Source organism: Mustela nigripes, chromosome 4, assembly GCF_022355385.1.
Source record: "Mustela nigripes isolate SB6536 chromosome 4, MUSNIG.SB6536, whole genome shotgun sequence".
In the NCBI taxonomy this organism is placed as follows: Eukaryota; Metazoa; Chordata; class Mammalia; order Carnivora; family Mustelidae; genus Mustela; species Mustela nigripes.
In genome coordinates, this window is record NC_081560.1 from 136,656,379 (window position 1) to 136,672,435 (window position 16,057).

Genomic DNA, 16,057 nt, shown 5'->3' on the forward strand with positions numbered 1-16,057 from the left:
ATGAATGCATGAATGTTTTGTCTCCTAAACTACAGCATAAGCTCCTCCAGGCTTGGGACCACACTGGGCTCCCGCCATCACCACCATTTGCTTAAGCGATTCTGACCACAGCACACTGGAGAGCTGGGGCCCTTTCTCCGGTCTGACCCACCCTGTGCATACCTGCCGGTCAGGACCGGGCATCTGTGGACCAACTATGACAGCCTGCAGGCCTGTTAGCAGCAGTTATCCAGTTCAGAAAATGAGAAAACACTGATCATCTAGAACCAATCACTGGTCACGTGTTGGTGGATGGCCTTCCCCCCTTACTAATATGCATGTACGTGTAGGTGCATCTAGATTTCAAAAAAGGCCGCCTAGACACTATCCAATAAAATGATTTCTTGATGATGTAAATACCTTGTCAGATTGCAATCAATGATGTTTCTAGGACCACACCGGAGCCCATAGCATACAGAGGGACACTCGGGTGGTTCCCAGGGTTCAGTATTACAGATAACAAGAGGTGGAGTCCACGGTCATTCTGGGCTTCCTTCATCTCTCAGCTCATGACTGCAGAATGTAGGATGGTGGGTTCTAGAATCCTTTGATGAAGCCAGAGTCCTGCTCCTCTGACTTTCCCAGGGCCCCCAATACCTTGTGGTGATGGTAAGAAACCACTGCCGTGAGGCCTAAAGCCACAAAGAGAGCCCTGGTGGAGAAGAAGGCCCCCAGCCTGGACTAAATACCATGACTGCGTCTGGGTGAGGCACAGGGCACTGCCTCTTCCTGTCACCTCACATGGCTGTAGCCGGCGACCCCAGTCCCTGCTGGACTCTCCTCCCATGGCAGACAGCCATCTAGACTCTTGCCTGTGTCTGTGGAAGCGTAAGGTAATCGATAATAGCAGAATCCGAGCAGGAAATGTTTAGAGGAAATTACCTTCCTGAGGTCGGCTTGACCTTACCTCCTCAATCATTAGCATTACTGCCTGGCAAACTTGTTTCGTGCTGATGAGACCTGCTGGAGACAGGATGATAAAAAACGATCACTCCAGAGCGCTAGTCTTCATACCTGTGGTCCTCAGGGTGTAACAAGACCCTGAGAAAAGGAGGGGTCTGGGCGCAGGGAGGCAGCAATGGGTGCTAAGGGAGCCGCCAGGCAGAGACCAGCCCTCGGATTCCTGCTTTGGGTGTGGCTGAGCCCCATGACCTCTGAGGTCCCTTCTGCAATTAGGGTCTGAGGCTCCCCAGCCTGGTGGCCCAGGGAACAAGCTCTCTGGATTCCCAGGCAGCTTAGAAACCAACACTGGAGGCACCAGGATGGCTCAGCGGGTTAAGCCTCTGCCTTTGGCTCAGGTCATGGTTTCAGGGTCCTGGGATGGAGCCCCGCATCAGGCTCTCTGCTCAGCAGGGAGCCTGCTTCCCCCCTCTTTCTGCCTGCCTCTCTGCCTACTTCTGATCTCTCTCTCTGCGTCAAATAAATAAATAAAATCTTAAAAAAAAAAAAAAAAAGAGAGAGAAAGAAAATCGTAAAAAAAAAAAGAAAGAAAGAAAGAAAGAAACCAGCCATGGCACCCCACGCCCTGCGACATGCTGGAGTATCCTAGAGAGTTCCCAGGAGGCAGCTGGCTCACCTCTGACCTGGACAAAGGCCTCTGGCCAGAATTCCTGCTTCTGCAGGACTCTGGGGAGTGTGGAGTCTACACCTTTGGGATACACACTCACAATGGCACCTGAGGCGCTGGGTAAAGATGCGGGGGAAGGCACCCCAGCTAGTGCCTGAGGCCAATGCCTGGGAAGCCATCTCAGCCTCTCTAGGCAACTGTGGGCACATTCATGCTCAAGGATCCAGACTATCTCACAGCTGGGGTCTGTCCCCATTCCTCGGCCTGGATGCGACAGCTGGCAGCTGGAAATCTAACCAAGGTTAAGGATGCAGAGCTGAGCTGAGCCGAGCTTCGTGTCCCCACTTGAAATGCCGCAAGAGACAAGCAGGCAAACTATGGTGACGTAGCAGAACAGTTAAGCCTATAACCAGAAAGCTCCTGAGGCACACTCTCATTCACATCCCTCACTCCTGTCATGCCTGGGTCTGTCCCTCTTAAAGGCGGGGGGCAGGGACTGAACCCACGTCAGAGCCCTGGCCTGAGCATCCTAGTCGGGGTGGAAGAGTCAGGTGGTGCAGGAAGAACACGGAGCGCACGGCCCTGCTCCTCCTGCAAGCTGAGACCCATGGCCCTCAGGGAAGACAGTGTGGACCGGGAGTTGGAAGCCCCCCGCTGACAGAGAGACCAGCCGGGGGGTGTGGACAGGTCAGAGATCCCATCCTTAACCTTGGATCTGCCATTTGAGTCATGGGACCTCAGGCACACCCCTCAACCTCCCTGGAGCCCCACCTCTTGTCTTTCAAATGGTCCTCTGCCTCCTGGGGTCACAGGGGCCACCATGGAGGGGACCATCATATACACCCCAAGGAGGACACGGTTACCGAGCCGTGGAGGGTGCGGCGGACACCCCGGTGAGCAGACGGGGCGCAGAGTGTGGAAGAAACTGTGACTGAAGCAGCACAGTGTGCAAGCTAGACAGCAGCTCCCCTGATGTGAGCACAGTGTAAGGGGTGACTTGCGGGGTCATTCTGCCGTACGGCTGAAACCCCTGTAGCATCATGTGTCAACTGTACTCAGGAAAAAAGAGAATCCACTGATGAACCTAGAGACACATTTTTCCCCTTCACTACAAGCTTCGGAGAAAGAAAGGAGGAGGAGAAAAGTCCATGCTGTGAGCCCCCCCACCCCGCTTCCGTCCCCAGCTGGGCCGGCAAAGGTGGGCTGAAGGGGCGTCAGCCCCTGCACACTTCCCCCCCGCCAGGCTGAGAAGTGGTCAAAGACACATCATGATGATTTTCTTCATAAGTGACAGAGTCTTACTGGCTGCTCTGGAGACAGCTGGAGAAGGGAGTCACGTTGGCGACCCCTTATCTTCCCAGTAGGATTTCCAGTCTTCGCTCTGCTGTCCTCTCCTCCCCCCTGCCGACGTCCCTGTTCCCCGCCTATATCCCCTTCACTTGGGCCACTGGAAGGCACCTCCAGGGCCACCACCCCCACCTGACCCCCACCCCCAGGCTGTTCCAGGGCTCTTTTAGGGCTTCCAAAGGCCCAGAGAATGACGATTTGGTTGTCAGCTCTAAGTGTCTGCCAGGTGCTCCCTCCACTGGCAGGGTGCGAATGGAGGACCCGAACTGTCTAATCTGCAGTGTGTATGGCCAGCATCTAGGGGCGGGACAGGATACGCAGATGGAAGACTAATCACTTCTCCTAAAAGTTCTTCTCCCTGGGCGGAGGTGGGGTGTAGGGCAGAAGTGAAAATGGATCCTTTGAAAAATCCTTCTCCATACTTGCAAAATAAGGTTGCTAACACTAACTTTACAAAACTGCTCAGGTTTAAGACCATTGTCAGAGAACTAAGACCTCCCTGACTATTGGAAAAAATAAGAAGAAAAGCTCCTAAGATAACCACCAGGTAGGAATGAGCTACCTAACCCACCCCCAGGGAAGCCAGCTTCTGAGAAACAAAACCGAGGTGGGAGGTGGGAGATGGGGAGATCAGAGCCAGTGGTGTGCTGGCTAATAGTTCACAATCCACTCCCTGAGGAGGATGTAGATGTATATGCAAATGTACAGCTGATGTATAGCATCTGCCGATGTGTCCTGGTACAACATACTCCCACTATGGCCAATTTCAAGCTACTTCACCTGATTGAGCACCCCCAGAGCACCATGGGGGAGCCATGTGGAGAAGCCCACCCTAGGACTGCTGCATGATGGATGCTGGCGCTCAGGCCAATTCCACACTTAAACTAGAAATCTCTGATATAAGCCTGTACTCTGGGAACTGGCCCACTGTTTTATTACCCATATGTTGGTGGTTGCCTTTGGCTTCTGGATCAAGTTGCTTCAGAAAATGCTAGGTAAGCATGCCATGCCACGGGCAGGAGAGAGGAATTTGTGGGCGCTGGGGCAGTAGAGCACCATGCTCAGGGTGGGGGACATGAAGGGGACAGCAGGGTCGGTGTAAAAGGGGAACCCCAAGGGAAAGATGCAAATCCACAGAGCTCACCCCTGCCCCCTTTCCAGCCAAGTGTCAGCTGTTAAGGCCAGGCTGTGGCTTTCCTCATCCTGATGGAGCTACAGACACACACAGTGGACAGACACTGGGAGGAGGAGGAAGGTTACAGCTTCTTCAGGAGGGAATGCAGGTGATGATGGAAGGTCTGGTTCAGCTCCATGGTTCTATCACGCCTGCATTTTGGAACAAGCTGGAGAGTTTGAAAAAATCTTCAAGCCCAAAACCCACCAGCAGAGAACCTGACTTAATTGGCACAGAGTGTGCTCCGGACATGAGGGTTTCTACAAGTTCCCCAGATGATCTGAACGTATGACTTAGCTTGAGCACCACTGGTCTTACCTGTGAGGCTTAATGGGAGAATCTGGTGAAAATCCAAAATAGCACTTCTGTGCTTACATCCTTCTCTCTACCCCAAGGGAGCTTCCTTCTGACCAAAGTTGTGTGTCTCAGCTGTGTCATCGCTGCGGCTTTCTATCTCCCTACAGTGATGTGCAAAATCTTCTCTCCCTGCACAAAGTGTGGTCCTGAATAACCAGAGTTGTACGGCAAGGCCGTTTGGGCTGGAACCCTGGCTCTGCCTAGGCATCATGGCCAAGTTACTCAACTTCCCTGTGCCCCGGTTTCCTCGCCTGGGGAGAAAGACCGTACCTGCCTTACAAGGTTGTCATGACAATTCAACAAGAGCACACTTGAAAAATGCTTAGAGAAGATCGGACACGAAGTAAACAGTCCCTGAGTACCAGCCGGCATCACCAACCATTCCACAAGCCCTGGGAGACCGCAGCACATGCTCTGCCCATCTCTGACTCCAATAGACATCAAACCAACAGACATTCCTAATGCCTGTTTGTGCCTGTGCCCCCGCACACTGTGTTTCCTGAGTTGGGCACGTGCAGGGCTGAGCTCTGTGAAGAGGAGTAAAGGGGCTGTTCTCCAGCACACTCTGGACAGGGCCGAAAGGCTGGCCGGAGACTGGCTGGCTGGCTCATGGAGCATGCAAGTGTTTTGTTGTTTTAAACAAACGTCGAACAACCCCTTTTTTTCTTGCTGTTTCCTTGTGTGCTGCCGACAGAATGCCAAAAGCATCCTGGATAATTGGAGGTTCCCAGTAATCGAGGCTTTACCACACAGTGGTTGGCACAGAGAAAGCCATTCCTTTTGGGCAGAGACCCAGGGTGTGAGGTGTTTTGCCCAGAGACCCACTTGCTTGGTCCCTGTGGGCAGACACACATGAGCAGGGGCCGAGAACAGGAGCTTGCCTCCCCCCCACCCCATCCGGGGTGGGGGCATGCCTAACTTGCACTAATTGCTGTTAAAGCCTGTTTGTTTACTCTCCCTCATCCTGGCTCTGTGGGCGGCCAGTGCTCCCTGCACCGTGTGTCTGATGATTACCTCCCCAAGCTGCCTGCCAGCTCGAGGGATGCCTGCGCCCACCGCTCACTGCCTGTGGGCACAGCATGGTACTCTGCGGTGCTGGACAAGGGCATGCCAGGACACGGCGGGAGTCTGCCATGGCACTCAGTCATTGTCCTCTGGGCCCTGTGACAGTGCTTGAGGGAGGGGGCTGGGCAAGGCTCAGACAGCTATCAACTGGCTGTGCTCAAGGGACAGCCAAGCCCAGTGCCCAGGGTGGGGACTGGCTCCATGTTCCCCCAGTCCAGATTAGAGTCCCAGGTCCAGACTTAGGAGAGAAGTGCCAGGGGTGTAACTTCATCCTCCCAGACCTGCCAGCCTCGTCGAATCCCTGCCTGTCTTGAAGGCTGCACCAGTGATCACGCCCTCTTCTCAGCTACTAAGTGCCCTTCTCAAATCCCTTCCCACTGGAAGCAAGAGTAGTACCGGGAATGATACGGCAGCCTGCTACAGGGTATGTGTGTATCTGGTGGGGGTAGGTGAGGTGGGTTTCAGGGGACCTGGGTGGGTGCCACGATCCTGCCAGGAGCTGGCCCTCAGAATCCTCTGGAAGGACATCTCTGGCAAATGTTTCTTGGCCAGCTGAGCCCTGCCCTGGATGCTGTGGCCCACTCATCAGCCTCTATCCAACCCTTCAGCTGCAGCCCCTGCCGCCTGTCCTGGCCCCTGGGTAATTGCAAGAAGAGAGGTCCAGCAGGCTGGAGGGCAAGGGGCGAGGGAAGAGGCTGAGCAGGCCGCACGAGGTCGGGACTCTAGGCTGGAGCAGCAGAAGGACCAGCAGCTGGTGGGAAGTGACTGCAGTGAACCTAGACACCAGCTCCAAAGGGGGGAACTGCCCTCCCCACCATGCAGCAGGGATGAAACAGAGGTATGCAGAGGAGAGGTGACATGTTCGTGCTAATGATGTAAGTGGGGCCCCGGCCCTATGCCTTTTTAGCTACAAAACTCTGCTTCTGTGATCACCATGGGGGGGGTGGTTTCCCTCTGTCCAGAGTGACAACAGGCAGGGCGGCAGGCCAGGGTGGCAGGGTGGGGCGGGGGGCAGGGAGTGGGGAGGACGGTTAGGGAGGTAAACTCTAAGAAGCTGGAATTCCCTGCCTGTTGTTTAAGCTTCCTCCTGGGCCCAGGGTGGGTTCAGAGGGCGGTAGGTGCTAACAGATCAAGGTACGTGCCCTGGAAGGCTGGGGAGATGGAAGTGCCCCCATTACGTCCCTGCCTGGTTGGCCAGGAGGCAGGGCCTTGGGTCCAGAAGCCTTTGTTTCCCTACTCGCTGCTCCCTTTCCCCATGGAGTGTTGGTAGGTGGGAAGGGCCGGTGCAGGGTGGACGGCAAGTCCGGCCTCTCAAAGCCCTTGCGGGCTGGAATGGCCCCTCTCTGGCGTGGCAGTTTGGAGGGACCAGGACCAGAGTCTGGCTAAACCCGGAGTGGGATGAGGTGGAAACTGCAGGAGCTCAGAAGAGATAACCAGCTGATTCCACAAGTTACTTCTGTAGCTCTGGGCACAGGCTGCTGGCTGAGCAGCGTGTTGGCACTGGAGGGCACAGAACACACCACTGACTCATCCATGGGCACACCAGACCAGCCCCCTCCCCCAGCAGAGCCCGGCAGCCCGGCAGCCCGGCAGGGAAGGGAAAGGAGGGCCAGAGGCCAGCTTAGGGGCTGACAGGCCTCTCACAGCAGGCAGCGAGCTACAGGAAGTCGGTCCTCTTGGAAACCACCCGATAATGAGGCCTTGCAGTTTCCTCTCCTGGGAGAGCTTTCTCTGCAGCCTCGGGCTCGTTCCAGGGCTGAGTGAGGACAGTGGGCCAAAGCTGTCCCTTTGTAACCTGCCAACTTGTTTGTGGGTGCCTACCAGACACGGGGCATCCCTCACTTCTCCCTTCACGCAGCTACCCACACCCCCCTCTCCCAACAAATGAAGCCACGTGGGCTTCGATGGCCGAAGACCTGGGTGAGAATCCCGCTGCCACTGAGTCCTTATGCAGGCTGCCTGACCTCTGCAAGCCTCTCTTCTCAGCTGTCAAGGGGTGGTCCGGAGTCCTAACAAGAAGAGAGGCTGGAGCAGGTTGAACGAGATCGTTGCAGGAGACCTGAGCTAGGCACCCAGAGCGATTAGGTTTTGCAAAGTCCGTGCACTTCTGCCTTTTTAGCTCAAATAGAATATAGGACAGACACTATGTGCTTTCCGATTTCTATTGCTCTATGAAATTCTTAGCAAGCGCTTGTTTTCCTGTGATCTCTGGCTCTCTCTGGAATACTGGGAAGAACCCCTGTGAGTTGAGGGTCATGGAGAATTAATTCTACATTAACTGAAAGAGTCCCCTGCTTAGCAACATGAAGTTTCCTAAGTACTTGATTTTCTCCTCACCCCCACACATTCCAGGAGCCTGGTGGGAAGCCACGCAGGATCAAATTCTAACGTGAACTTGATGTGGCTCCTGCTTCCACCTTCCAGTCACGTGCGGCCGCTGCCAGGGCCAGAGAGCCGGCTTCTGGGTATTTTCACGAGACAGATGATCTAGCATGTCCTGACATTACTGAATGTCACCTCCCCCGGCTCCCTAGGAGCCCCACCTCACAAGGACATGTGACCCACCACAACTGTCCTGGTGGCTCTCCCACCCAGATGAGGATACTGGCTGCTGCATGTGCGTGGGGGCCAGCTGGTGGGGGGAGGCAAGTCCCCTTGAACTGCACCGTTTCATGTTCCCCTACACCTGGCCCAGACCTGCAGACTCGGGGTGGCTGGGTGGAGGTAGGGAGCAGGGCAGCTTCTGAGATGGGGATAGGGAGATGTCGTGCACACAGACCAGAATACGGTCTGTACCAGGTGGAGCCCCGGGGCCACCAGGCCCACCCAGACACACAGCCTGAGTGAGGGTAGTCAGCTCCTAGGGAGCACCAAAGACAGGCACCAGCACTGGCTGGCGGTTGGCATCAGAAAGCAAGATGGGAGCATCCCTGTCTCTCCCAGCCTACGGACTTAGTGAGGCCCCCTCCCTGCTCCCCTCCATGAACTGGAGCCCCCATTCTGGGCCAGAGAGCAGGAGGATCAGGTAACAGCCCTACTGAGAAAGCAGAAGAGGATGGAGTTGCCCTCGGCCTCTCTCGAAGGGCTGCAAGTCTCCCGGGCTCCCAGGAGCCAGGCTGGAGGCATCCTCAGGGCGGTCCCTTCAGACAGTCTACTGATGCATGTGGGGGCTCGCATCCGAGCTGCCCGTTCTCTTCTCACTGAACTAAAGCTTTGAAGCAACCCATGCACCTCAGATTTATTTCTCATAAAAAAAAAAAAAAATGTTTCCAAGATCTGTGGGCTCTTCGGGGAGAAAGAAGCCACGCTTAAGGCATCCGAAGCGTCTACTACAATTTTCCCAATGCGATCCTGCAGGAGACGAGCTAAAAGTGCAGCAAGGGCAAAGCTATTTCAGTAATGAAGGCTGGCGCAGTCGTCACCTTCCACACTGCTGTGATCATGGCCCCCTCTGTGCGGCCGGGCTAGGAAGGCAGGCCTGCCACAGCTTTGCGAGATAGAAGCAATCCAAGAAACCGGGATGGATCAGGGAGAGGCAGAGAATGGAAGTGAGGAGACTCCAGCAAGGTTATAGGAGCCGCCTCCATGGGCCCCTTCTCTCCGTGGGGTCATGTGGCAGAACAGCCAAGGCCTCCTGCAGTGGAGTGGGTCCTAGGATCAGTATAGGACCTCGGGGAGCCTCTGCTGCCCAGGGCAGTCCCCAGCACCCCTATATCCCCTGCACCTGGCCAGGCTGGCCTGCACCTCTGCTGCAGGTGGACCTGGCTGGAAACAGCCCAGGGCCTGATGCCTCTTTCACCCGGCCCGCCGTACGACAGGCACCTGGCCATAAAGGCAAGGGAAAATCTCTTCAAGCCGAGGCTTCTACATCTATCAGATGGGCCTTGGCCCTGTGTCTGAGCATTCTTGGTAAACTGTAAGAGGCTCCCACATGTAGTTGTTACTGTCACTATGCAGAAATGAAGAGATATCTACACAAGAGAATGTATCAAAACAGCCCATCTTTGTTGTGGGAACTGCTGCTGCTAAGGGATGTCGTGGGCCTTATGGGAGGGGAAGGACGGGGGGATCTGGACCATGCCGTGCTCCCCGCTTCCTACAGCAGCCGGCACAGGAGACCATGTGCCCTGCTCCCTGGCTTGGGGCCCAGCTCCCTTCTAGGATGGGGTGGGGGAGAATCTCAGTTTAAAAGCAGAGAAGCAGCAGGGGCTCAGAGAGGTGACATGGGACTTCTGAGGTTGCCATCGGGAAGTGGGGACGCCAATGGCCAGCGCTCGCCCTCACCTGCTGCCCGAAGGTACAGCTCTGGGCTCGGCATCAGCTGGCTGATGCCCCTGCTTGGGAACTACCCCATTTGGAGAAGCAGCAGAAGGAAGCAGAGCCATGAGCAATGGCCTCAAAGAACAGGAGGCAGAGAAGGAAAGGCTCAGCAAGGAGGGCCTGGTCGAGGATGAAGGGCTCGGGGCCAGACCCCAGACAGTGATGGCAGCATGGGAGGGAGGGAAAGCTTCAGGGTGGAAAGGCCCTTCTGCACATGCTCCTTCCAGCTAATGACGACACAAGGGCTCAAGGGACGGGTGACCAACTCTGGCGCAAGGTACTCAAGGATCCTGGTCTTGGGAGGGAAAAGACCAAACCGGAGCCCATCTGCAGGGCTTTTGGAGAGTCCAGACAAGGAACCTCATCACAGGCATAGGACTGAATCTAAGAGTTACGTATCCTTGTCCTGGCAGCACCTCTACCATTTATCTCCCTGTCCAACCCGATGCCCTCTCATGACTCCTCCCAGCCTTGGTCTACTCATCTGTAAAAGACTGGATCCCAAACCTCAGAGGTTAAGTGGTCCCATACCCCCTCAGTCAGGGCCAGCGTCCTGCTGGCGGCATTGCTGACAGATGGGATGCTCAGCACCCCATGCCGGCGACAGGCACTCTCCATCCAGCTCCAAGCCACTGGAGAGCTCTTGCTTTTAGTCAAATGGCATAATGGCTGTGAAAGCAATTACAAAAATAAAAGCGGCTCTGAAGGGGGCTATTATGGGCACTGCCAACATTAGAGGCGACATGAACAGGCACCGAACGGGGCTGAAGACAGGCTTCTGAGGGAGCCAAGGCAGCTGGAGGAGGGAGCCGAGGAGGTGCGGCTCCTCTGTCGGGGAGATCAGGCAGCAGTGGGAGAGGATGCTCATATGGACAAGCCTCAGGAGGAGGAAAGGACCACTCGCTGGGCCTGCCCTCTGCAGGAGGCAGAAGGTGCTCTGAGCCCAGGGAGGGAGACCCTCGGGTTCTCTGGGGCGAGTGTGTGTGTGCACTGGAAAGCTCCCAGAGGCTCTTCTGAGCACGGCTGCCTAGTGGCTCCTGAGTACTAACAATTTAGAGCTCACTGTGGAGGCCAGGGTGGGGGGAGACGGGGGCCCTCAGAGGGGGAGTACATGGATACAGGGTCCCAGCTGGAGAGTCTGGGAGGCAGCCTGAGCCGGCAGACAGAGAAGTGAGACAGAGCTTGTAGGCCAAGGCAGTGTGCTGGCTCAGGGCAGGCCAGGAGGAAGCCAAGGCCTTCCACCTGCCAGGTGAAAGCAGTGGTCCACCCCAGTCCCAGCAGGCGGCAGGGTCTCCTAATGCTTCCCTTCCCAGGCTCAGTGCCTGTGCTCAGGTGTCTCAAACCAGAAAGCTCACCCTTACCCTCTTGTCTGTGACAGTCTAACCCAAAAGCCCCATGTCCCCCTCAGAGGGAGGAAGTGCAGGCAGTGGGAGCTGCAGAGGCCACATGGCCAGGGCCACTCACCCACGATGTCATTCTCCTCCAGGTTGATGGTCTCTAGTGCTGGCAAGGTGGTGAGCTGCTCGGGGAAGTCACGGAACTGGTTCCGGGAGAGGTCAATGGCCTTGAGGTGCTGCAGGGTGCTGACCTCATTGGGGAGGCGGTGCAGGAAGTTCCCTTCCAGGCGGAGCTCTGCCGTTGTGGGGGAAAGAGAGAGAGTGGTGAAAGGGGGCAACCAGCCACAGGAAGTCTTCCCAAGGGGGCTCAGTCCATGTGTGTGCAGGAGGGCCTGCCCTACCATGTGAGCTGGGCTCCCGGGGGGCTTGGCTCTCTGGAACATTAGACTCTCCCGACAGAAGCATGGCCTAGACAAAGGGTCAGGATGGGCTGACTCCTCCCTCAGACGAGGCCTCAACTCTGGGCCTCACAGGACAGGTCAGGGTGGGCAGTCCCTGGACTCCCCACATCCATAGCTCAGCCGAGGGACATCACTTTCTAGCATCTTCCCTGCTCGAGGAGCCACCAGGACCGGCCAAGGTCCTTTTGTGTCATGTGACCCGGCTCCCCTGCTCAGCCACAGACGAGGGTGGTCCTCTGCAGGAGTCCCTCTGCTGGGGGTCGGGGAAGCCGGAATGCTGTGCTCTGCAGCCAGAAGCCGGGGTACAGGGCGTAGGGGAGCCTGGGCAGGGAGAGGGATGAGGGGCAGAAACCAAGAGTAAGGCAGGGCCCTGCGCTCCCCACTGCCTGGCTCATATCCCAGCTGTGCTGCCTGAAATGGAACCACGTTCCATCTTAGTTTCCTCATCTGCAGACGGGGACCAATACCACTACCACTGGCCTCATACTGTTTGTCATCGGGGAGGGCCCTCCGTTGGCGTGGGTAAAGCATGTGGTGTGGTACCCAGCACACAGTGAGCGTTCATACACACTGCCGTTCCCATCGCAGCACGGGGCTCTAGGAAGATGGGGGAGTGCCAAGGGCTTCGCACACGGCTGGCACACAGTAGATGCTCAATAAACACTGGGAAACAGCCTAAGGAAACAGAGGAAGCCAGCTGGCAGCAGAGGAAGCCAGCTGGCAGCAGGAAAACAGGGGAGACAGAGAGGCAGAACCATCACAAGCCTGGGATAAAGAGGCTGGGCCAGCAGAGGCCTTGGTTCCTGCTGCTCTCCCAGCCCCGTCCACATGGGACCTTGTCGTCCCCCCCTCCTTTGCTACCTGACTCAGGCACATCCTGTCACCTTGTCTGAGCTAAAGGAAACCGAGGCCCAGAAATGGCAAGGGACCTGAACAACAACCTCACTCTTCTCCCCAGGGCTGGTTTTGCAGGCCTGGGACTGGTGCAGTCACGTGGGGTCCTAGGCTCAGAAGGGTCACACACCCAAGATTGAACGTTCTATGCTGCCGTTCTGAAAGTCTTAATTTTATCCTGGAATCTGTGTTTGATAAATAGAGCTGGGGTCATGGAGAGTCAGGACTCCCCCTGCCTCCCGAGGACATGTTCTCAGCAACCGACTCTCCCTGCCTCTGGGCTGGCCTCACCAAAGTGTATCTGGTAGGGGGTAGCTGGGGACTGGGTCCAGGCGGGAGGGAGCCTCTCGTCCACCCCAACCCAGGTTTGAGCATGTCCTGAGGTAGAGGCTTAAAGATCCTTAAGGGGCGCCTGGGTGGTTCAGTCGGTTAAGCATCCAACTCTTGATCTCAGCTCAGGTCATGATCTTGGGGTTATGGGATCAAGCCCTGTGTCAGGCTCTGTGCTCAGCGGGGAGTCTGAGGGTCTCTCCCTCTGCCCATTCACACATGCTCTTACTCTCTCAAATAAACAAATCTTTAAAAAAAAAAAAAAAAAAAGATGCTTGAGATGTGGGCTGAGCCTTCCTAGATCCCATCCCTGGTTGGGGAGAGTTCAGGGGTCCTGCACACCATGGGAGCCCTCAGGCCTGAAGGTTCATGCACGTGTATCCTGCGTCACAGGGACAGGAAGGGCTTACGCACCGACGAGAGGCTGCCCTCCCTGCCTCCCTCCCTCCAAACTTCGTGAGCCTGGCTTGAATCTGTCCTGGCCCACTCAAGGCACCCTCTAGAAATGGGTCACAAAATACGAGTTGTGTAATTTCTTAATGCATACAAGTTCGATGCTCTGATACCCATATCTCAAACCAGCAGTGCATAGTCTAAAGATGAAAGGTAAAATTCACACGAATCGTTTGAAGTGTTAATTTCTCCTTACACAGAAGGGCCTTCAGTGGCAAATGAAAAGCACCGTGACGCCCTGAGAGCGACCTCGGGAAGAAGAGAAACGCTACGTACCTTTAATGGCAATTCTCTCCTGCTTTTTGAATGAGGATCCTGCATTTTCATTTTGCACTATGCCCCAGTGATTATGTGTCTGGCTGTGCTCCTCCCTCCTCCCTCGGGTCCTCCAGGATGCAGCCCTGAGCTGTGGGAGATGAGCTGCTCTCATGTGCCAAAGGCCTCTCCCAGGGCTCGGTAGTGAGGGCAGAGCCCCTCGCCCTGCACCTCCCCCCTGCCGTGCACTCTCTGTACCCACACATCTGAGTACCGGCCACACCCGGGCGCCCACTCTGTCATGCTGGGGCTCAGGGAGACAGGAACTGTACCTGATTCATCTTTGTTCCCTTCACCCAGCCCTCTGAGGGGCACATTGTGGTGGTCACTCAGCAAATACCAGACAACTAACGGCTCTTCCCACCCCCAACCCTGGGGGCACACAGATAAAGCGAGGGGCCTAACTGGTCTGCCTCTCATTTTCCCACCTTTGGGGACATCCTGAACCCAAAGCTCCATCAGCAGAACCACAGCTCACCCCCCACAAACCCAGGGCCTCCCCAGCAGCGAACTTCTTAGATGGCCATGCCTTAAACCAGAAAACACCCCTATCCAGATCACATTTACAAGGTCGCTATGTTGGAAGGGATGCCGGAGAGCATCCGGGCCAGTGCTTCCCAGGCCTGCCTTTGCCAGACATTCCAAGCATGCTGCTTCCTCGGGGTCTTTGCACCTGTAGTCCTCTCGAGAATGCTCCTGACTGGTTTATTTGCAGTGCTCGTCCTTGTCCAGTGTCACTGTATCTATACCAGGGTCCCCTCCCATGGGTTTCTGCCCTCTCCCCTGTAGTCTTTCCCTCCACAGCATCCATGGTCACCTAACGCTGACCTGTTGGCACACTGTCTCCCCTGTTACGGCCGGAGCCGCACGATGCTGGGGCTTTGCTCTGCTGCGGAAAGGTGCCCACGTCACAGCGCCCGGTCTGCGTGGAGGACTCCGTGTTGGAAGAATGTGCAAATGAATAAACCAATGAATCAGAGTATCACCCTCACAATTTTGCCAAACTTCTGTTCCACGCATGCATTTTCTCTTAAAATTGAGTCGGTCTTTTTTATTACGTTAAAATGGGAAAAGTTGCTATTACTTTCCATAAGAGTAATGTTACTCAACGTTCACTGGCCGCTGAGCCCAGATGAGGACTCTGGGTCTTTGGCGTATTTACACCAGCGGAGGGTGGAAGAGTGGAGGGCAGGGGGTTGGCTGCTCCCAGAGGCTCTCCAAAGCCGCATGCCTAGAAGGGACATTTGTTCTCAGATGAGAATTGGCCCAATTTTCCTGGCTGTTTGGTTCCTGTGGGTATGTTTCCCTGAGCCATCATTTTCTGAGAATCTGCCTGCCACACTCTGTGTGGTCTGGTAGTCGCCACACCCCCAAACCCCCAATTCGCAGGCCACCTGCCAGTGCAGGCTGTCACAGGTCCCTCAGGGAGCCTGTCCGGCCCCCACGAGGTAGCTGGTGACAAAGACGGCAGTCTCGAGGGCACGGCGCCATGTGCTAAGCTCAGTAGCACGTGCCGGTCAGTGTTCTAGCAGAGAGGTGGCAGATGTCAACCGTCCCCAGGTTTGTTTTCATTCCCATGGTCAGGAATGCCAACTCTGGGAAGGCCTTCCCACACCTGGGTGCTGGACCTTCCCCTCCGGAACGTGCCACATTCCCCCAGTAGCTCTTGCCCGCTAGGTGACACAGATGCGGCTGGGGTACAGCCCCACGTAGACAGGGGAGGCCACACGGTACGTGTGTGACCGTGCCAGGCTCTAGGGTCTGGAACCTGTAGGTTCAGTCAGGCTCTGCCACTTCCTGATTACATGACCTTGGGCAAATTGTGTATCTTGTCCTCAATTTCTTCATCTGTAAGATGAGGACAGTACTGGACTCTTCTATAGGACTGCTGTGAATTTAAGTGAATTAATACATGAAAAAGGCTCTGAATAGCGCCAGGCACACAGTCAGCCCTGTGTAAGTATGTGAGACAGACAGACGGACAGACAGATGTAGCAGATGATGTCAGGTACTGCCAGTGAACACAGAAGTCCAATTAGAAAGGAGTTACCTGCTAGGTGTGTATTTCTAACTGCCCAAACCTGGAAGAGAATGCTCTTTGCCTGAAGTGACAGTGAACACGGAGGACTTTGGGGAGCAGTGGGGAGCTGAGAAGCACGGCCCAGCATCACAGCAATGGGGGCAGGGAAAGGAATATCCCCTTTCTTGGTTTTGTTATCCTCAATTTTTTTTTTTAAAGATTTTTATTTATTTGATAGAGAGAGATCACAAGTAGGCAGAGAGGCAGGCAGAGAGAGAGGGGGAAGCAGGCTCCCCACTGAGCAGAGAGCCCGATGTGGGGCTCGATCCCAGGACCCTGAGATCATGACCTGAGCTGAAGGCAGAGGCTTAAACCACT

The 16,057-nt window shown here is 55.6% G+C and overlaps 1 protein-coding gene across 6 annotated transcripts in view; it reads right to left on the reverse strand.

Moving 5' to 3' along the window:
• Positions 1–16,057, reverse strand: part of LRRC20 (leucine rich repeat containing 20) — an 87,474-nt gene that overhangs the window by 15,223 nt on the left and 56,194 nt on the right. For 2 of the 6 annotated variants that reach the window (XM_059397636.1, XM_059397633.1), the window contains 2 exons: positions 11,334–11,501; positions 922–1,002 (listed from right to left, as the gene is read on the reverse strand). In XM_059397636.1, the coding sequence (XP_059253619.1) occupies positions 922–1,002; positions 11,334–11,501 (249 nt within the window). The remainder of the gene's footprint in view (positions 1–921; positions 1,003–11,333; positions 11,502–16,057) is intronic. The other 4 variants (XM_059397634.1, XM_059397639.1, XM_059397638.1 and 1 more) reach the window with 4 other exon arrangements.